The 22329-nt window shown below is 45.5% G+C and overlaps 1 protein-coding gene across 3 annotated transcripts in view; it reads right to left on the reverse strand.

Annotated features, from left to right (window-relative positions):
- Positions 1-22329, reverse strand: part of AGFG2 (ArfGAP with FG repeats 2) — a 533383-nt gene that overhangs the window by 93433 nt on the left and 417621 nt on the right. For all 3 annotated transcript variants that reach the window (XM_086946193.1, XM_086946194.1, XM_086946195.1), the window contains one exon: positions 20636-20725. In XM_086946193.1, coding sequence (XP_086802319.1) covers positions 20636-20725 — 90 coding nt within the window. The remainder of the gene's footprint in view (positions 1-20635; positions 20726-22329) is intronic.

Here is a 22329-nt window from a genome sequence, read left to right on the forward strand (position 1 = left end):
ACCGGTCGTCGACAAAGAGGTGCCTGCGGATGCAGGTAAGTGACTCTTACTCCAAGGCAGAATCCCTCTGGCTGGGAAGCAGGCTGAGACCTTGGTTACTCAGAGGATGCTTAGCCATGGAGTTGCAGAACTTGAAGAAACACAGGGACGAAGATGCAGCAGGAATCTTCCCACTGAAGGCAGTCTTGTCTTTGGTCCTGGCTTGAAGAACAACAGAAGTCCAGTGCCCACCAACAGAATAGTCTTTGGACAGTCTTCACATGGCAAGCAGTCAGATTTTGTTGTTGTTGGGACAAATCTAAGGACCCACACTCAAGAGCGCCCTTAAGTAACCCTAAAAAGGGAGAATGACCTCTTCATTGGTGACCCACTTAAAAGAGGGGTTCAAGGTCGTCCTACTCAGCTGTCCTAGCCAGTCAGGAAACATCCTTTACAACGCATCTTTTACAAAGCAGTGCCTTTACGACGCAAATTTTACAACGCAAACCATTACAACGCATTGCACTGGAGGGTGCTCTAGGATAAGGAATAAGTTTAATTTACTATCCAACACCTTCCCTAGTGTCCACGGGGACTGGAATTGGAATAGTAAATTAAACTATTCACTATCCAGCACCCCAAAGCGCTATGCGTTGTAAAGGTTTGCGATGTAAAAACCGCGTTGTAAAGGTATGCGTGGTAAAAGCATGCATTGTAACGTCATACATCCTAGCCAGTCATATGCTCCCAGGGGCCAAGATACAGCACGGCAGAATCAATTGGCCACCTGGAGGAGTTCTAGGCACCTTCTTAGGAAGGAGCTGGACAGGGGGTTGGACATCCTCCCTGTCCTCTGAGTGGTTTTGCGCCAGAGCAGGACCCAAGGGCTCCTGAACTGGGTGAAACTGGTTAATGCATGCAGGGCACCAATTGTGCCATTCAATGCAGTCTGGTGTCGCTCAGAAGCACCCCCACCCAACCGGATTCTAAAGGAGAACTGGTCACACCTCTCCTCCGCAGGAACGCCTTTGTTTAGGTTCCCCTGCCTGAGTTAAGCTTATCAGCTGGGGGGCAGAACACTGCCTAGAGTCGGCAGCAGCGCAGGCTGGCAGGCAGAGAGACCCTGTAAGGATACACTGATTGGTATTCGGCAGTGCTCTAAGGAGCCCCTCAGTACATGGTATCATGCAACTACCACTGGAATCGGTGTAGCTGCATGATTCCAACATGTTTGATACCAAACATGACCAGGTTCAGGGCAGCCATTATGTAGTTGGACATTTTGACTTGCCAGTGCCCACTGCATGCTTTATAATGGCTTTCCTGCACTTACAAAGTCCAGGGAATGGAGTCCAGGCTTTGAAGGGTTATCTCTGCTCATGCAGGGCAACCCACATACTTAGAACCATGCACCCTGCCCTTGGACTAAAGGGCCTACCTCAGGGGTGCCTTATAGGTTAAAAGTGCAGTAACTGGGATACAAGGGAAACCCTATAGCCAAAGTGAAAAGTTCAAGCACCATTCCACGCATAGTGCAATGGCAGTTCAGCAGACAGTTGCACAGGCTCCCATGGGTGGCATAATACATGCTGCAGCCCAAGGAAGAACCCTGGTACCAGTACCCTGGGTACCTCAGTACCATATACTAGGGACTTATAATGGTACCCCAGTATGCCAATTTTGGGGTGTACACAGTACTTACCAGAGAATTTAAAGAGAGCTCTGGGGCCCTGATTAGCAGGATCCCAGTGAACTACATTCAAAACACACTGACAACAGGCAAAAAGTGGAGGTATCTATGTCAGAAAGATCCTACTTTCCTACACTGGTCTGTGAAGGAAAATAAAGAAAATAAGAAGAGTCCGGAATTTCAGTCGCAAACAAATGAATGCAAATATGGGGATGAAAGACAAAAACATTGGTACACTTGGCAAAACTCAAAAAGTGGCATTTATGACGACACATTACGTTTCTATCTCTCCAGCTTGTCCACAAACATCAGTCGCACCCCATTTGAATTGTCTCTGAACAGACAAGCCTGTGAGGAGATAGCTAGTCCCCACTATGAAACCAGAAACAAAAAACAATACATCTTGGCTAATGACACCGAAATAGACAAGAAGTGATCGCTGGAGCAGGAGATTCAAATTAAAAGGAGAAAAACACTTTCAGTTAGGGAACGTGCTGGCCACCAACAGTGACAGGCACAAGGCTGAATAAATCAGCAACTACTAATGAGCCTTCACTTAAAACTACATACTAAACCTGGAGGTCTGGAAGCAATGTCAATCCCAGTGCTTTATTATATTTTCCAGGCCGTTCACCATAGGCGGAGATTAATCCCTTGCATGTAAACCTTTTCTTTTTTACCGGTAATCCTAGTTCTCTTTCAGGGAAATCCTCAAAGTCAAACAATGAATTGTCCCACCCACATGCAGGATCTCCGGAAAACTTTGCAAATACATTTTTTGTGCATTCAAAACTCCTTCTGTAGACAAACAGTGCAAATACATAAAAAAACAATTTCTGTTGCAGCATAAAGAAGGCTATATATAGCCACATTTACTTTAGTTCATTTTAAAAATATCTCCAAATATAGGAAAATATCCAATAAATGGAAAGTAACTAGAAACATCACCTAAATACCTCATTTGAGAAAGGAAAAATAAAAGTAATGCAGGGCAATGCTAGCAGGTAGTCTGAAAAAACTATCACTGTGCCCTTACGGCCCTCACCCTTCCCCCAGAGTCCATCATGCCCCAGAAGAGACAGTTGGATCAGTTCATTGCTTTGGCACCTGGCAACAGAATCCTGGAGCACCGCGTTAAGCTTCTTTTGGTTTTTTCTATATAAAACCCTTTAAACCTGGTGTAATGTACCTCATGCAACGTCCATTAGGACCACAGAGGGGTTTCACCTGTTTGTGACTGGAATCTAATTTTTCTCAGTCAGAATGTCTTCACTTTTTTCATCTCCATGACCTCTGTATTGTATGCTTTGCAGCGGATCACCATCCTGAATATTGCAGATATTGTAGAAATATGTCCTGGAAAACAATGAAGGCTTGACAGAAGAGAGGCTGCCGGAGAGACTTAAGGAGGCAGCTTCAGTGTGTTATGTGAGGGGTTTGGGGAGCTGTTTTTCCATCTACCTCACTACCCTCCTCTTGCTCCAGGGACGACTCAAGAGGTAGATTTAAAGAGTATATACAGAAAAAAAAGACCACGTTCCAATTAGACATTGAGGCCCTCAACATCAAACACAGGTACTGTGGCAACACGCTAATCATCAAGGCATGGATGGACATCGAGATGTGCTCCGGGATCCTGCTTTTGGGTGGAACACTTTAATGCTTATGCCGATTTAGAAGGATTCCCCGAAAGATAGCAATATCAAGCACACCGGGGTGCTCTACGTCTGGTAAAACTATCTCCCTTGAATGTGCAAATCAGAAGCCCAACACATCATTTATCATTACTATCAATACATTAATAGAGGCAACATAAGTAGACTAATGAGAAACCTTTATATATTCCAATGACAGATGGCAGATTGTCACAAGGACCGGTGTTGACCATTAAGTGCTGGTGCAGAGTACCAGAAACCACCAGACCAAATTGAGAACTGCTGGCGCCCCATTTAAATTGGTTGAGGCATACCCATGGTAGGCAATCCTCACCTCTCTATTTTTTTTAAAGAAATCCTTTACCTGGTGTCTAGTGGGAATTCTGCCACCCCACACCCTTCTCCAGGGGTGCAGATGTGTAGGAGGGCGGTGGTGAGGGGGCAGAGAGACTGATCTATTTAAATACGCTGGGGGCGGCACAAACCCTTTCCTAAGGAGCCGCTCCCTCCATCCCTGGTGCCTAGTGGGCGGATCCCTGTTTGGAGATCACTCTTGTGGTGATCTGCAGACAGGTATCCACTAGGAAGAGGTAGCATTAGAAAGGGGAGATTCACACCTTTTCAACTATACCTCTCCCACCCCAATCAGTGCCCAGGGGCTAAGATATTTATTTATTTATAAAGTTTTATATAGCGTGCTCCCAGAGTGCTGATACGGTAGAAATAAGCCATCCGCTCGCTTTCCTTTCAGTTTTACTACAGTGACATCAGTGGGCTCTGAGCGCCGATCGTCATTACAGTTAAAAAAAAAAAAAAAAAGGGAAAAAACACAATCAGGCCGCTTGGGAAGCTCTTCTCAGCAGCTTACGGTTATAATTTTAAGAAAAAATCAATTGCCATTGACATTGTAAATGATGGTTTCTTTTTCTTTATGTGGATCCATCTTGCTGTACCAATAGCAGGGAACAAAATAGACAAAGGGGGGAGTTTATAGGACACACTTTTAAAGAAGTAGGGTTTATTTGGCAGAATTGCGATTAACTATGGCACAATTTAACACAGTTTGAACGAGTGAGGCATGTGGGGAAAGATTTTGAAACTGTTCTTCAATGGTAGAATTTGGCTACAGAAGTTGAAGGCATGATTGGATTACAATGAGAACGATTTTGCACCGGAGTAGTTTGTCAGAAGGGACATGTAGCTTCAGAAAAAATACATGGAAGAGCGAGATGGCACACAGAAAATATTCTTGAAAGAGAAGACGGACTGTCGCAGTGACGTGGAAATTAAATGGTGCTATAACAGGCAGAGGTCCTTTTCGAGTACTTGTAGTGTCCTTGTTTGAAAATGCGACTTAAACTCAAGAGTAAAAACGTACAACTATTGAGGTATGGTGCTCGTTGACCGATCAGAAGGAGTAGCCTCTGAAAACATTCATCCAAATACCAAAGCCAGCTGCTGCATTAATACTATCAGCGTGCAAATCTAGCGTTATTTCCTTACGATTAATTATGCAATTTTTTTAAAGAAAAATGACCTGAAATGCAAATCTGGTTAATGTCCTGGCATCGTTGTGGGTGTGAGAATGCATTTCACTGCTCCCATCCCTCGCGTTTTCCAGTGATAGGACTTGTACCCGAACAGACTTGAAATTATGCAGCATGAAATAATGGAGTTACTTCAGAACGTTTGTGTGAGGTAATATGCAGGAAATTGTTTGAGATTAAGTTGGAGTCTCAAAGGTTTTGCCAGGATATGATTAAAACGATGTATCAAAAGACATGGTGGTTGAGCCATCTAGGTGCTAATGGCCTTTACCACTGCATTTTATTCCATGGTGACATCAGGGTTCTAGTGTTCGCTGGATGTTTGAACCGCAGGATGTACATACTTCATAGGAACAGGTGATGCTAAACGCCCTGCAGTCTACTCCACGTCACCCACTACGGCTATAACTACATCCAAGAGTCGCATCAGTAACCGAGAAGTCTCATCTGATCCATTGAGATCGTGCACCAGGGTCTGCACCCGATACTCCACGTCACCCACTACGGCTACAACTACATCCATGAGTCGCATCAGTAACCGAGAAGTCTCATCAGATCCATTGAGATCGTGCACCAGAGACTGCACCCAATACTCCACGTCACCCACTACGTGACTACGGCTACAACTACATCCAAGAGTCGCATCAGTAACCGAGAAGTCTCATCGGATCCATTGAGATCGTGCACCAGGGTCTGCACCAGATACTCCACGTCACCCACTACGTGACTATGGCTACAACTACATCCAAGAGTCGCATCAGTAACTGAAGTCTCATCGGATTCATTGAGATCGGGCCCCAGGGTCTGCACCCGATACTGTTGAGTTGCATCTTTTAGAAACTGAGAACTGTCCCACCGCCATCCTTTAGCTTCATAAACACCAGCCTGTGCTGACCTTACAGAAATATCGCTTCGGCACATGGGAATCACTGCCAAGCTTGCCCAGCACTGCACGGAGTCTACAGTTGAAGCAAACCACCAGGAATGTGCCATTGGTCTCAGATTTGTATCAATCTGAACCGAATCGGTGGTCGCGTATCTAACTTCGACATACACACTGAGCAGATCATCATACTTCATAACCTCTCCAGAAGAACTTGAGGGGAATGCTCAAGAAAAAAGGCAGCAATGTCCACAGAGGCATGGTATGTTTTAATTACTCAACAGGATTTAAAGTGCTTCAAACTGAATCAACTGTAACTAAACAATGTTAGAATTAATGTAACAGGATTTCAATCATATTTCATAAAATGTTTGCCAATATCAACACCAATTACCCACTAGAAGAGACAGAAATGATGAGGGGCTCTTTTGAGACACATGATGGGTTGGGAGAAAACCCAAGCTCCCAGAAACCAAAAGACTGGAGAGGATCCGAGCATTCACAGGAAAGGAGCACCCTGGGCAGCGTTGGCGTCCTTATTATCACCCCCCTTCATCAATCCCAACGTGGAGAGCGCACCTTTCAGCACCAACTTAATCAACCCCAGATAGCGCCATGTTCCCATCAGTGAGATCCTGGTCTATGTGGAGAACCAGGTCTATCCCCCAGCATCCGTCTCTTTAACGGCAGCCACGCCATTGAGTTAGCGTGAACGGCACTAACAACTCTACTGAAGGCAAAGAAAGAAGGAGAAAAGTAAACAAAGGTAAAGGAAGACACAAACACACGGAGAAAAGGCAGGATAAAAAATAAGACTAAATGAGACAAAATATTGAGAAACATGCACAAATATTATGTAGCTTGACCCAACACTATACTTTGAAAAAAGGGAGGAGTTATCAGAGGAGCGATGAAGAATGAAATTAGTTCCAGGACAGGAAGCAAATCCCTCTCTATGAGGATATGAATGTTAGTACATATTTAGCACAATAATCGCAAAAAGATGAAAACAAGTATACAACTGTCAAGATGATCATGATTCTTGGGATCGGATTGTTCCCAAAGAGTTTTCAATCCAAAGACTGCTTCCCTTCTACTATAGGAGAATCTAAAAACAAGCAATAGGTCTCACAGTAATGAGAGTTTGAGCTATTGGCATTGTAAATGACAATGCCTTTTTATTTATGTGTTGTTTTAAAACCTGTTAAATAAAAGGCATTGTCATTTATATTGCAAATGTGTCCTATAAATTGTTTTAAAAAGTGTTGGGAGAGAGAGTGTCCTGCCTGCAACAGCAAGCAGGACAAAGCTATTTGGGAAATCAGTTCTTGGAAGCTGTAACTAAAGCCTACAGAGTAACAACAAATGTTACAGGGGTGTCGCCATGGGAGGTTACAAAATGTGACAAGGTGGTACTAAGGAGGGACTGTTAAGCCTTTTGAACTATGAACAGCCACAGTTTGCACTTGACAATGACACAAGCCAATGAAAAACATGGGCGGAGAGTGAGCGGCGCTTCAAGTCCCTACCTCAAAACAGCATGCCTCGCAGAGAAGCACATGCACTGCCTAGGCTCGACCAAAAAAAAAAAAAAACAAAGCCATTGCGAGACCTATTTTATTTTATTTATAAAGTTTTATATAGCGCAAACTTGATCCCGAAGGATATCAGAGTGCTTTACAATTTGAGGGAGAGGAAGGAAACAGATCACAACAAGACTAAAATGGGGAATCTAATAGGCATTGAGTCATATAGTGAACACATAACAGATCCTATATAAACCAGGGGTAACGTAGGGTGGGCTAATCAATGATACATAATGACATAAGGGGAGTGATGATACATAATGATGTAAGGGGGGCAAATAAATAGTAACAAACAGGATTATTAACCAATACTGTAGTATTTCCAGCGCGATTAGGGCTTACAATCGTCCATCATGTTAAGGTTAAAAAGAATCTTTTTACTTTCAATTTGAAGGCAACCTTGGAAGAAATTCTACGAATTTCCGGTGGAAGAGAGTTCTACATTTTTGGTGCAGAACCAGAGAAGGCTCGTTGTGCATATTCTCCTGTTGCGGAATATCTGAGGTTTCACGAGGAGGGAGTTAGCACTCCTAGACAGTCTACCTCCTCCGAATAGTAATAGCTTGTGCGCAGGGTAGTTGGGGGTTTTGAAGTGGAGGGCTTTGTGGGAAAAGTAGGCAATCTTCAGTTGAATTCTAGCTTTATAGGGCAGCCAGTTAAGAGATTTTAAGACCGGGGAGATGTGGGCATTTCGCTTGGTGTCCGTGATTAATTTGGCAGCTGCGTTCAGTGAAGCCTTTAGGTGGGCCAGAGTGTATTTGGGGAGGCCACATAGCGTAGCACTGCCATAGTCCAGCCTCGGCAGAACAAGCGCTTGGACCACTTACTTGAAATCTGATTGCGGTAGGAAGGGTTTGAGATTCCTGAGTGTTCTCCGAAGGTGGTGAGCTCCCTTGCACACGTTGCAAATATGTGTCTTTGCCAATGCTTGTTTTTAATGCACTTTGACCGCTGATAAAACATCACATATAACCATACTAAAAACCTTAAAATGCAAAACATATTCAGCCGGAAACTTGACACCTAGGTTGTTAATAACTAAGGACAAGTGTAATTTGGAATGTATTGTGAGTTTTAGATCAATTTATTTTTTAATAGCTGGTATGCTTATTTACAAATACAATAACTTACAATGATTTATTACAGTAACACATTCAGTCTTACTAAAACTTCACACATAACCATACTCAAAACCTCAAAATGTCAAACATAAGAGGCGGAAACTTGATACCTAGGTTGTTAATAACTACGGACAAGTGTAATTTGGAATGTTATTGTGAGTTTTAGATCAATTTATTTTTCAATAGGTGGTAAGCTTATTTACTAAAATAATAACTTATAATGATTTATTACATTAATACATTCATTCGCATTGCTGTTCCAAATAGGTGCAACTCTTCCTCTGAAAGTCTTCCGACAGAGCGTTGCTCAATCAGAGCGCAGTGTGATGACACATATTAAGGGCGCGCGGCCAATGGAAATGCACGCTGCTTTGTTGCGACAGGAAACGGCGAAGATTCGGAGATGGCGTCGCAGAAGATGCAGGGACAGATGATGCTGATGAATGCTCATATGATGAAGGTGGATTTACAAAAGGGGGTGGTGATGAACAGAGTGTCTGAATTGAGCAGACCACTCTTACCCAGTCCAAAGATCAGGGCTTGATCCATCACCGTTATTTATCTCACTGCCCCATCCCAGCTCAGAACCTGGCTATATGCAAATCAGTCTGTCCCTGGCCCAGTGCATCATGGGAACAGGGCAGACTAAACTACCAAGCCAATTCTTTACCAGAAAGGAGACAAGCTACCGGGGACCGGTTTCTGGCATTTCAGCCTCTTCGGCCCGGCTTGCTTGAATCCTGATGGAGCAGTGAGAAAGGGACTCATGTCTGAGTATACCCTGCCACACCTATAGTGGCCAAAATCGATTTACAAAAGGGGGTGGTGATGAACAGAGTGTCTGAATTGAGCAGACCACTCTTACCCAGTCCAAAGATCAGGGCTTGATCCATCACCGTTATTTATCTCACTGCCCCATCCCAGCTCAGAACCTGGCTATATGCAAATCAGTCTGTCCCTGGCCCAGTGCATCATGGGAACAGGGCAGACTAAACTACCAAGCCAATTCTTTACCAGAAAGGAGACAAGCTACCGGGGACCGGTTTCTGGCATTTCAGCCTCTTCGGCCCGGCTTGCTTGAATCCTGATGGAGCAGTGAGAAAGGGACTAATTTGCATACAGCCAGGTTCTGAAACTGGGATGGTGCAGTGAGCTAAAAAACGGTGTTGGATCTAGCCCTGATCTCTTGACTGGGTGAGAGCTTTCTGCTTAATTCAGAGACTCTGTCCCTCACCACCCCTTGTTGTAAATATTTTTGTCCACCCTAAGCGTGGAAGGGTATTCTCAGATGTGAGACCCTTGCTCATTGCACCATCAGGATTCAAGCAAACCGGGCCGAAGACGGCTGTAATGCCAGAAACCGGTCCCCGGGAGCTTGTTTCCTTCCCAGTGTAAGAATTGGCTTTTGTAGTTTGGTTTGCCCTGTTCCCATCATGCACTGGGACAGGAACAGACTAATTTGCATACAGCCAGGTTCTGAAACTGGGATGGTGCAGTGAGCTAAAAAACGGTGTTGGATCTAGCCCTGATCTCTTGACTGGGTGAGAGCTTTCTGCTTAATTCAGAGACTCTGTCCCTCACCACCCCTTGTTGTAAATATTTTTGTCCACCCTAAGCGTGGAAGGGTATTCTCAGATGTGAGACCCTTGCTCATTGCACCATCAGGATTCAAGCAAACCGGGCCGAAGACGGCTGTAATGCCAGAAACCGGTCCCCGGGAGCTTGTTTCCTTCCCAGTGTAAGAATTGGCTTTTGTAGTTTGGTTTGCCCTGTTCCCATCATGCACTGGGACAGGAACAGACTAATTTGCATACAGCCAGGTTCTGAAACTGGGATGGTGCAGTGAGCTAAAAAACGGTGTTGGATCTAGCCCTGATCTCTTGACTGGGTGAGAGCTTTCTGCTTAATTCAGAGACTCTGTCCCTCACCACCCCTTGTTGTAAATATTTTTGTCCACCCTAAGCGTGGAAGGGTATTCTCAGATGTGAGACCCTTGCTCATTGCACCATCAGGATTCAAGCAAACCGGGCCGAAGACGGCTGTAATGCCAGAAACCGGTCCCCGGGAGCTTGTTTCCTTCCCAGTGTAAGAATTGGCTTTTGTAGTTTGGTTTGCCCTGTTCCCATCATGCACTGGGACAGGAACAGACTAATTTGCATACAGCCAGGTTCTGAAACTGGGATGGTGCAGTGAGCTAAAAAACGGTGTTGGATCTAGCCCTGATCTCTTGACTGGGTGAGAGCTTTCTGCTTAATTCAGAGACTCTGTCCCTCACCACCCCTTGTTGTAAATATTTTTGTCCACCCTAAGCGTGGAAGGGTATTCTCAGATGTGAGACCCTTGCTCATTGCACCATCAGGATTCAAGCAAACCGGGCCGAAGACGGCTGTAATGCCAGAAACCGGTCCCCGGGAGCTTGTTTCCTTCCCAGTGTAAGAATTGGCTTTTGTAGTTTGGTTTGCCCTGTTCCCATCATGCACTGGGACAGGAACAGACTAATTTGCATACAGCCAGGTTCTGAAACTGGGATGGTGCAGTGAGCTAAAAAACGGTGTTGGATCTAGCCCTGATCTCTTGACTGGGTGAGAGCTTTCTGCTTAATTCAGAGACTCTGTCCCTCACCACCCCTTGTTGTAAATATTTTTGTCCACCCTAAGCGTGGAAGGGTATTCTCAGATGTGAGACCCTTGCTCATTGCACCATCAGGATTCAAGCAAACCGGGCCGAAGACGGCTGTAATGCCAGAAACCGGTCCCCGGGAGCTTGTTTCCTTCCCAGTGTAAGAATTGGCTTTTGTAGTTTGGTTTGCCCTGTTCCCATCATGCACTGGGACAGGAACAGACTAATTTGCATACAGCCAGGTTCTGAAACTGGGATGGTGCAGTGAGCTAAAAAACGGTGTTGGATCTAGCCCTGATCTCTTGACTGGGTGAGAGCTTTCTGCTTAATTCAGAGACTCTGTCCCTCACCACCCCTTGTTGTAAATATTTTTGTCCACCCTAAGCGTGGAAGGGTATTCTCAGATGTGAGACCCTTGCTCATTGCACCATCAGGATTCAAGCAAACCGGGCCGAAGACGGCTGTAATGCCAGAAACCGGTCCCCGGGAGCTTGTTTCCTTCCCAGTGTAAGAATTGGCTTTTGTAGTTTGGTTTGCCCTGTTCCCATCATGCACTGGGACAGGAACAGACTAATTTGCATACAGCCAGGTTCTGAAACTGGGATGGTGCAGTGAGCTAAAAAACGGTGTTGGATCTAGCCCTGATCTCTTGACTGGGTGAGAGCTTTCTGCTTAATTCAGAGACTCTGTCCCTCACCACCCCTTGTTGTAAATATTTTTGTCCACCCTAAGCGTGGAAGGGTATTCTCAGATGTGAGACCCTTGCTCATTGCACCATCAGGATTCAAGCAAACCGGGCCGAAGACGGCTGTAATGCCAGAAACCGGTCCCCGGGAGCTTGTTTCCTTCCCAGTGTAAGAATTGGCTTTTGTAGTTTGGTTTGCCCTGTTCCCATCATGCACTGGGACAGGAACAGACTAATTTGCATACAGCCAGGTTCTGAAACTGGGATGGTGCAGTGAGCTAAAAAACGGTGTTGGATCTAGCCCTGATCTCTTGACTGGGTGAGAGCTTTCTGCTTAATTCAGAGACTCTGTCCCTCACCACCCCTTGTTGTAAATATATGATGAAGGTAGCACCAGGTCCCAGTAGGGGTCCTGCACCCCCGGGGGCACAACAGCACCTCTTCTCTGGTCCCATGGGCCCTGTTCAGCAACCGCAGCAGCTTCAAGATTTCGACCCTGTGCAAAAGTACAGGCTGCTTATACCACAACTAAAGGAAAGCCTGCAGGTGAGAACCCTAGCTGGTTACGTTGCTGATTTGGGTTTTCGTTAATGGCGCATGTGAACTGTGACTTTTGTAGTCTTGAATCTATACTTTAAGGCAGTTGTACAAACACGTATGCTTACAGTAAATGTCAAATTGGTACCCCGTAGCTCGAAGCTTAATTTGTGGGTGACATGGATTGTTCTGGTCATCTTAGCCAGATACCGTAGCAATTGCAGACCCCATCTTTCTAATGACGCATCCGTCGTTACCACTAGCGGAGCCGCTCTTACCAGAAACGTCATTCCTTGAGACACATTTGCTTTTTGTGTCCACCACTTTGCTGCCTGAAGCATCACTGGTGTCACCCTTATGGTATCGTCAAAGGATCCCTCCGTCTGACGCCATTGGAGATCGATCTGTTCCTGCCATGGTCTCATCCTTAGTCTGCAGTATGGCACCAGGGGAATACAAGAGGACATCGTGCCCAGCAAGGATTTGTACCTGCGGACTGAAAGAGACTTTCTTTTTACCAAGTCTTTGAAGAGGGACACAATCCTCAGTTGTCTTTCTTCGGAGGGAAACGCTTTGTTGCATTCCGTGTCCAATATTGCCCCCAAAAATTTGATCACTTTTGTTGGGTGGAGGTTTGACTAACCCTCGTGAAGAGTCAATCCTAGATCGGCGAATAGGTCTATGCAGGCCTGCGTCGACGCTCTGGCCTGCATCTTTGATGGTGCTTTGACTAACCAGTCGTGGAGGTAAGGAAATATTTGATGTTTTTGCTTCCTCAACACAGCCGCCACTGGAGCCAGACATTTCGTGAAAACTCTTGGCGCTGACTTCAAGCCGAATGGCAGTACCCTGAATCGGTAATGTCTTCAGGCTACCCAGAACCGAAGGTACTGTATGTGTGCAGGATGTATCAGCACGTGGAAATACGCATCTTGTAGGTCCAATGTGGTCATATGATCCCCTGGGTTTAATAACGGAAGGATGTCCTGCAGAGATACCATCCTGAAAGATTGTTTCTTGAGATAGGTGTTTAAGGATCCGAGATCCAGAATGGGGCGCCACTGGAGCTTGTTTTTCTTGATAAGAAAAAACCGGGAGTAAAACCCCTTGTTTTCCTGGGATTTCGGTACCGGTTCTATTGCTCCCTTTCGGAGCATTGTCCGAATCTCCTGCCGGAGTTGATGCAGATGGTTGGCTCTCTGGTGCATCGGTGGCGTACAAGTGGCGCTTGAAGAAATTCTAGGGTGTGACCGAATTGAACTATTTTGAGGACCCATTGGTCCGTTGTTATTTTCCGCCAATTGTGAAGATAGTGGCAATCTTTCCACACAGGGGAGCATCTGACAGAGCCGGAAGATGGAGGTTGTCATTGTCAACGGGTGTTGTCCTTTCCCCGGCCACCCCGTCCTCTTGGAGTTGATTGTGTATATCCTCCTGATTGACGCTGGCTGTATTGCTGACGATAAGGCTGCGATGAGGACTGATAAGAAGAATATCTCCCCTGTTGGTATCCTCCTCTATACGAGGACTGGAGCCACGAAAAGGAGTTTTCCTGTATTGCAGTGTTCCCAGAGCCTTTGCTGTATCAGTATCCTTCTTGATACTCTTCAGAGTATCATCAATATGTTTCCCAAATAATTCTTCTCCATTGAAAGGGAGGTCTAAAATCTTGTTTTGCACCTCCGGCCTAAATGCTGTTGCTCGCAGCCATCCTTGCCTGCGCAGGACCGCAGCTCCTCCCAATGATCTAAATACCGTGGTAGCTATATCAATAGCGCAGTCTATGACTTCAGCCAAAGTCCTCTCACCTTCCATGAGAATTTTCTTCGCCTCCTGCTTCTCTGGATCCGGCACGAGGTTAACGTATGGAGACAGGTCGCACCACATCTGCCTGTCATACCTTTCCAAGATAGCGAGGGCATTAGCAGCTCTCACAAGCAGAGCCGACATTAATGAAAAACGTTTTCCTGCGTTATCCAACCTTCTGCCCTCTTTGTCTGGAGGTGCTGCAATCGGAGCAGATGGGTTCCTGGATTTCTGTTGTGCCGCCTGAGTGATAACAGAATCTGATTTGGGATGTCCCAAAAGGCAAGATTGAGCATCAACTGGTGCCTTATACTTCTTCTCCAGTCTGGCCAGAACCGATGTTACCGTTGCTGGCGTCTCCATGACCTTTAATCCTTCTTTCCAAATATGACACACTATAGCGAGGGATCGTACGGATTTCCGATATGAGTCCTTGAAGTCATATAGAAAACATTTGGTTTTCTCTTCTGTCATGGTCAGTGCAAATCTTTTAGTGGCTCTTTCCATCAAATTATGAAATCCACCAATGTCCTCCAGTGGAGAATCTACTGGTTTCTAAGGAGGAGTTGAAGGTGATGGGGCGATATAGTCATGCCATTCTGCACTTGTGTCCGCAATCTCACCATCCTCATGATCCTCATCCGAGGTATTGTGGTGTGTCATCGGCGATGGAGACCTAGCAGTAGGTTCCGGTACAATCTCTCGCCTACGAATCGGCGTCCCTGGAACCGTTCGTGGACGTGGAGCAGCCTCTAGGGCCTGTTGAGCGACTGGAGTCGCTGGGTATCTCGTCCTATAATCTTCCAACATTCCCTGGAGATCCTTCAACGAAGAGGATGGCACACTAGTCATCTCCTCCCGTTGCTGTTGGCGATATCGGTGCTGTTCCTGGGGTTGTTCTTGATAACCCCCATATTCCTCCTCAGAATAGACTTCTTGGTACTTGACCTGTAATTGCAAAGGGCTACTGGCAATTCCATATTCATCATCTTCTTCCGAATCTTCTTCCTCCAACAGGTGAGATGGCAGCAATGGGGAGACCTTGCTTGGAGATGTAACCCTCAGTGTTAGAGGTTTTTTCCAAGGCACCAACCATTTTTCTGGTGTTTTTTCCCGATTCCCATCGCCGTCGTCGACCAAGTCATAGTCGTCGACGCCACTGTCGACGTTGTAGTTACCGTCGACGCTGTCCTCGTCGACGTCGTCGTCCTCGTCGACACAGTCCTCGTCGACGCTGCTGTCGTCGACGCCGCCGTTGAACGGTCGTCGACGTCCTCGTCGACGGTGAAACCGTCGACGATATCGCCGTCGACGGTGAAATAGTCAACGCTGTTTTCTCACCAGCCTTAACATTATCTTTTTTCGTCGACGACGGAGGTGTTTTTGTCGTCGTCGATAGTCCCTTTTCTGTCGACGGTCCCGTCGACGGAGCTGAAACAGCACCCTTCTCCTCAGAAGGCGTAGAAGAAGACCGTTTGATGGTAATCTTGATCTTCTGAGGTGACTGTGGTGGATCTGAGGTGGATTTTGCTCCTTTCACCTCACAAGCAGAACCCTTCTTCCCCTTAGATGAGACTGGAGGGGATTTTGAGGGACTGCGCCCTGAAGACCCTGGAGTGGTCTTTTTTGGGGCCTTCTCAGGTCTTTCCCCTGAGGAATGTGTCTGAGGAGATCTACTTCTCTTGTGAGATCTCTTAGACACCACAGATTCCTCCTCACTCTCACTTGAGAGGATTTCCTTCCTGGCTTTGACCTTCTGGAGCCAGATCAGTAGCCTTCCCTCACGATCCTTCAAGGTCTTATTCGAAAAGGTACGACATACCTTACAATCTGCTGCCTTATAGTCTGGATAAAGACAGTAGATGCAGTCCTTGTGAGGGTCACCTGTATAAAGCCTCTTCTTGGAGCAGGTGGAACAAGCTCTAAATAATCCCTTTTCCTCCTTATCAGACATGGTTGATGTAAAGACCTCAAATCTAAGTCAAAATACTGTAGAAGTAAAGAGTTTGAGCAGAGCTCAAAGGAGACTCCCTAGCACAGAGGTCTTCAAACTTTTTGATGCCGAGACCCCCTTGTAAAACCTTTTTAATCTTAAGGACCCCCTTCCAACAAAAGTTTCTAGAAACTGGTACTCCTCAACATCAACAACTATCGACAACCATAAATGCGCCTGTTAGACCTCATCACATCCATCCATCCATCATTCATCCACCCACACTTTCACACATCCATCCATCCTTCATCCATCCATCCACCCTTTCATCCTTTCAACCATACATCCATCCTTCATCCATCCACCCTTTCATCCTTACATCCATCCTTTACGAATCCACCCTCCCTTCCATCCATCCATCCATCCATCATTCATCCACCCACCTTTTCACACATCCATCCATCATTCATCCATGCAACATTTTATCCATCAATCCATACATCTATCCTTCATCCACCCACCCTTTCATCCTTTCATCCATACATCCATCCTTTCATCCATCCATCCACCCTTCAATCCATACATCCATCCCTCATTCACCCACCGTTTCATCCATCCATCCATCCACCCATCATTCATCCACCCGCACTTTCACACATCCGTCCATCCATCCTTCATCCATCCATCCACCCTTTCATCCTTCCAACCATACATCCATCCTTCATCCATCCTTTACCCATCCACCCTTCCTTCCATCCATCATTCATCCACCCACATTTTCACACATCCATCCATCATTCATCCATGCAACCTTTTATCCATCCATCCTTCATCCACCCACCCTTTCATACTTCCATCCATACATCCATCCTTCATCCTTTCATCCATACATCCATCCACCCTTTCATCCTTCCATCCATACATCCACCCTTCATCCATCCACCCTTTCATCCATACATCCATCCCTCATTCACCCACCGTTTCATCCATCCATCCACCCATCATTCATCCACCCACCTTTTCACATCCATCCATCCATCCATCCACCATGATCCATGCAACCTTTTATCCATCCATACATCCATCCTTCATCCATCTACCGTTTCATCCTTCCATCCATACATACATCCTTCATCTATCCACCCTTTCATCCATCCATTCACCCATCATTCATCCATGCACCTTTTCACACATCCATCCACCCATCATTCATCCATGCAACCTTTTATCCATCCATACATCCATCCTTCCTCCATCTACCATTTCATCCTTCCTTCCATCCATACATACATCCTTCATCTAGCCACCCTTTCATCCATCCATTCACCCATCATTCATCCACCCACTTTTTTCACACATCCATCCATCCATCATTCATCCATGCAACCTTTTATCCATCCATACATCCATCATTCATCCATCTACCGTTTCATCCTTCCTTCCATCCATCCTTCATCCATCCACCCTTTCATCCATCCATCCATCCTTCATCCATCCACCCTTTCATCTATCCATCCATCATTCATCCACCCACTTTTTCCACACATACATACATCCATCATTCATCCATGCAACTTTTTATCCATCCATCCATCCATCCATCCTTCATCCATCTACCGTTTCATCCTTCCTTCCATCCATCATTCATCCATCCACCCTTTCATCCATCCATCCATCCATCCATCCTTCATCCATCCACCCTTTCATCTATCCATCCATCATTCATCCACCCACTTTTTCCACACATACATACATCCATCATTCATCCATGCAACTTTTTATCCATCCATACGTCCATCCTTCATCCATCTACCGTTTCATCCTTCCTTCCATCCATCCATCCTTCATCCATACACCTTTTCATCCATACACCTTTTCATCCATTCATCCTTCGTTCATCCACCCTTTCATCCATCCATCCATCCATTCACCCTTCATTCATCCACCCACCTTTTCATCCATCCATCCATCCATCATGATCCATGCAACCTTTTATCCATCCATACATCCATCCTTTATCCATCCACCCTTTCATCCATCCATCCACCCACCTTTTCTGTGCCTCTCTCATGGGGGAAGGGTGTGTGGGGGGGGGGGGGGGTCAGTATCTCTCTGTGTCTTCTTCCCTCTTCCTCTCTCATGGGAGGGCATCTCTGTGCCTCCTTGATGGGGGTGGGGGTGGGCGGACAGGCTGTAACAACATCTCACCTAAAGAGCAGACTCTCATGCACATTTCTCCCGCACAGGCGCCAAGTCTGAGGGTTTGTGCTTTATGCTTTACAGCCTCCTCCCCCAGCCACCCTCCCCTGCCCCCCATCCCTTCCCCTCCTCGGCTTAAACACCTTCAGGGACACACACAAACCTGCACCCTTACTTCACAGGTCTTTAAAAGACCTTTTACTTTTAATGAGGCTTTGTTGTTTTTCACAGCTGGGTGTGAATTAGGCCTCTGTCATGAGCACCCTCAATCAGCCCGACGCCACTAAGGCAAACTGACAATCTGCGACCCCCTTCCCAGGACTCCACGACCCCCCTGGGGGTCGCGCCCCACAGATTGAAGACCCCTGCCCTAGCACAACGTGCGGTAGAAAAATCTGAGGGGCAGAAGGTTCTCTCAGGAGTGTTCTAGAGGGCGAGGAGCTCTGATTGGTTCAGGGAAAAGTTTGGGCCTTTTTTACATAACAAAGGCTATGGGTTGCAAAAGGGAAATGGGCCTAGGCCTCTTTTCAGTTTGCTATACTACTAAGCACTGCTTTTTAATATACCGGAGACTCCAGTCTCGACGACAGGGAATGATTCAGGCATGTGAATCTATGAAAGTTCCAATATTGGAGTAACAGACCCTCGCGGACTATACACCTCCACCGACCACTGAGGTTCGTCGCCAGGCCCTGCACGCTCCTCGATCACCGCTGATTCCCAGCACCTCCCCCGGTGTATATCGCAGCAGGGCCTGCCGAGGGTATCACCCTCGCCGTGCCTGCTGCATCTCCTCTAGGACAGGGGGAGTTCGCCACAGCTGTTCCGGATGTCTTTACTGATCCGGTTAGGCAATCCTCAGTGCCTGGTGCTGTGCAGGCCTTCCCTCGCTGAGCCTCCGATCTAGTGTCTTGTCTGTGCACTGCACTAGATTTGGGTCTTGTTGTTGGCCCAGAACTTTCCGCTACGTTTTCACCACTGTGCAGACATTAGCAGTACCGGATAATAGGGTGTCCGGCAAACGAGGGATGGAGCTTCGCTAATAAGCTGCTATCTTGGTCGGCTCCTAAGACACGGCCCGAATATTAAGATTTAAGAGATGGTTGTGCAGATGCTGTGAAGGAGGCACAGCAAGACCAAAAGTCCCTTTCTCAAATGATAGTAAATGTTCAAAACCAGTCGAAACGGTCTAATAGCTGGATGCTAAAATGCCCATACACAACTATTTGAGGCTATCAAGACAAACATCCAGTGAAACTCAGCCTAGACCCAGTGCTGCCCAGAGCTAGGCAGAGCCCACCTCATCTCAAGCACTTGCCCAATCATAGCCTAAGAGAGACCCTGGGCAAAAACTCATTTGCCCATTGCAAGTCACTCTCCATAGCCATCAACATTGACAGCTCTTACAAACCGGATGCAAGACAACACAAAGGGTAAACAATAACTGCACTGTTACATGCAGCATTTATATTATATTTGAAAGAATAAGAGATCCTCACAGGCTCTGTCGCACCATTTCCATATCCATCTTGACCACATCAACCTTGCTCAAGCTTAGGAGTGACTTGAAGGCCCACCTCCTCAAAGACCACAATCGCCTGATGAATTAATAGTCTGCTTCTGCTCTCAGAACTCTGCTACCTCTGCAATCACTGGCTGACTGTATCTTTACCTTTGATTCTGTACACTGCTCCACTGCCTTTGAGCTGGGCTCATGCTTTACCAAATACAACATACATATATTAAATGCTGATGTAAGCTTGGCCCCTTTAGCGACTATATATCCTAGTGGATGTTATATAATGAACGTCAGCGATGGTTACATTCTGAAGCACCTAATATACTCATTGACACTGAATGCAGACATGAGGCTGGACTATCACTGTCTGCAACAAGATGTCCTTCCAGGAACTATGTTGAGAAGAAAGAGTGCTGTATTTACACAATAATACAAATACCCACAGGAACTGAATGCTGTTATGTTGCTGTAACACTTTCTAAAAAATATGAATGGCCTTGCATTGTTGCATGGAAAAAAATGCACATCACAGATGAAAAATGAAAGTGGTGAGCGCCTTCAGAAATGTCATCTAGGTTGTCATTTGAAAACCATCTGTGACAGATTATGGTAGCTAACTTGTATTTACCTCTGCACAACAAGAGAATTGTTAGTAGATTTCAGTTGTGGATTATAACCAAAATGGTCTTTCAACATACGTTTTTTTTCTTCTCAAAAACATATGCACAACTAGGGACCTTGTTTGTTGGTGAGGAATCCAGCTAAGCTTGTGGATCTGTAATCCAGCTAAACTCGTGAATCTGCATTGAGTCTATTGTGCCTTTGTAATGAGGATAAAACTACAAGACAGACTATTTTATACTTTCTCAGTCTCACCTGGCAGCATTCCATTGGTCTGGAATGGATTTGTCGAGGGCAGTGACGGCTGAGGGGCAGTCGCAGGTGTTGCAAATGGGTTGGTGAATGCTAAAGAGAAGAAACACAAATGCACAATAACCTTCTGCTGAAAGGAAAATAATTCAAATAGAAAACAAACATTAAAGTGCTAAATTGAGGAGATTTAGTCACAGGTTATATATAAATAAAAGAAATAGAATACATAGCACCAGAAATTTAAAACATTTATAAATTATTACTGTGCAGCATTTAAAACAATATTTTAGGAACTATAAAAGTTGATATACTTTGAGATACAATAACTGAATCAGTAGTACACACTTACAATGAATGGGTGAAGATCAACAGGCCAAAGTAGTTCAATAAATACAAAAAGAATTGAAAATGCAGTTAGTGAATTCATTGCGAGGACACTACCAGTATAGATGCTAGAATAGGGCACTTCTCTTGCAAACTTCACTTATAACCCACATCATGGTAGTCTTTGCTATAGACACAAGGAGGATGTCACAGTGGTAGGACCAATTTAATATCTTACAGATAAATTTTCTTCTTCAAGAAGTTCCTTACTCAGCACGCCTAAGAGAAAAAGTGTAAATACCATTGGTGGAATTTGGGACTGGAAAACTGCAAGTCTGTTCCTGCACCCATTCTACACAATATCCAGAAACCATATGCCCCAGGTTATCCTCTACCAATCATGGAGACAGCTGGAGATATTCCCTCAAACTGGGAAATGGAAGGTGGGGAAGAATGGCAGTCACTGTTTAAAGGTAACAAGATCCTCTGCACCAGTGGCTGGGACTTGGTGATCATCGCCACTGCTGGATTACTTCATGACTTCAACCACTGAAGAAAGGCAACTCCTGCTTAATTGTTCACCCAAGCAGGCTTTATGGATCCACTGGTGCTAGCCTTTGCAGTACCCTTTCAAATGGATTTTGTGTTGAAATTTTTTGCAATACAAGCCATTTCCCTGCATGAAGATAAGAGTTTCAGCTACGCTTTTCATCTTTTGAATCTCAATGTCTGTGAATCATTCAGAAGTTGGATCCAGACAAGTTTAGATCTAGATTTTGTTTCCACGTGAGGGATCAAAAAAGTGAGTCATAGCTAGGATGCTGCCTAATAGGCAGCCCATGGCAGTAGCCCAATGCAGCCAAGTCCATTGTGACCTTTGATCTTTTTTTTTAAATTACATTATTATTTGCATAAACAAAAAAGAGATACACATCAACAATGCAAGCATGGATCATATCATCATTGTGCATATATAATGAGAAACAAAATGCCACAAAAAACACATCCCCTCAAATCCAACAAAAGCACAAAAGACATCAAATTATAAGACTACCACAAAACCATCCTCCCATCATTCCTGAACGATATCTTCAAAGTCAGATTAAAATGTTGAAGCATCCTCCCTTCATCCTTCCAGATCACCGCCTGAGTCGCCAACCACATCTCCTCATGGAGCCTGACTCGCATCATCCTGCTCTGCTTCCGCCGCCCTATTCTGAAGGAATTGTCTCAGGGGCTCCCATAGGTCTTTTGGTCTCGACACTGAGGGCAACTCTTCTGCATAAGTCTCCATATTACCCTTGCAGTAGACCAGGTCTTTAATCCAGTGGTCTACTTTGGGGCTGCGTCTCCCACCCCAACCCATCTAATGG

Source organism: Lissotriton vulgaris, chromosome 12 (assembly GCF_964263255.1).
Source record: "Lissotriton vulgaris chromosome 12, aLisVul1.2, whole genome shotgun sequence".
Classification (NCBI taxonomy): domain Eukaryota; kingdom Metazoa; phylum Chordata; class Amphibia; order Caudata; family Salamandridae; genus Lissotriton; species Lissotriton vulgaris.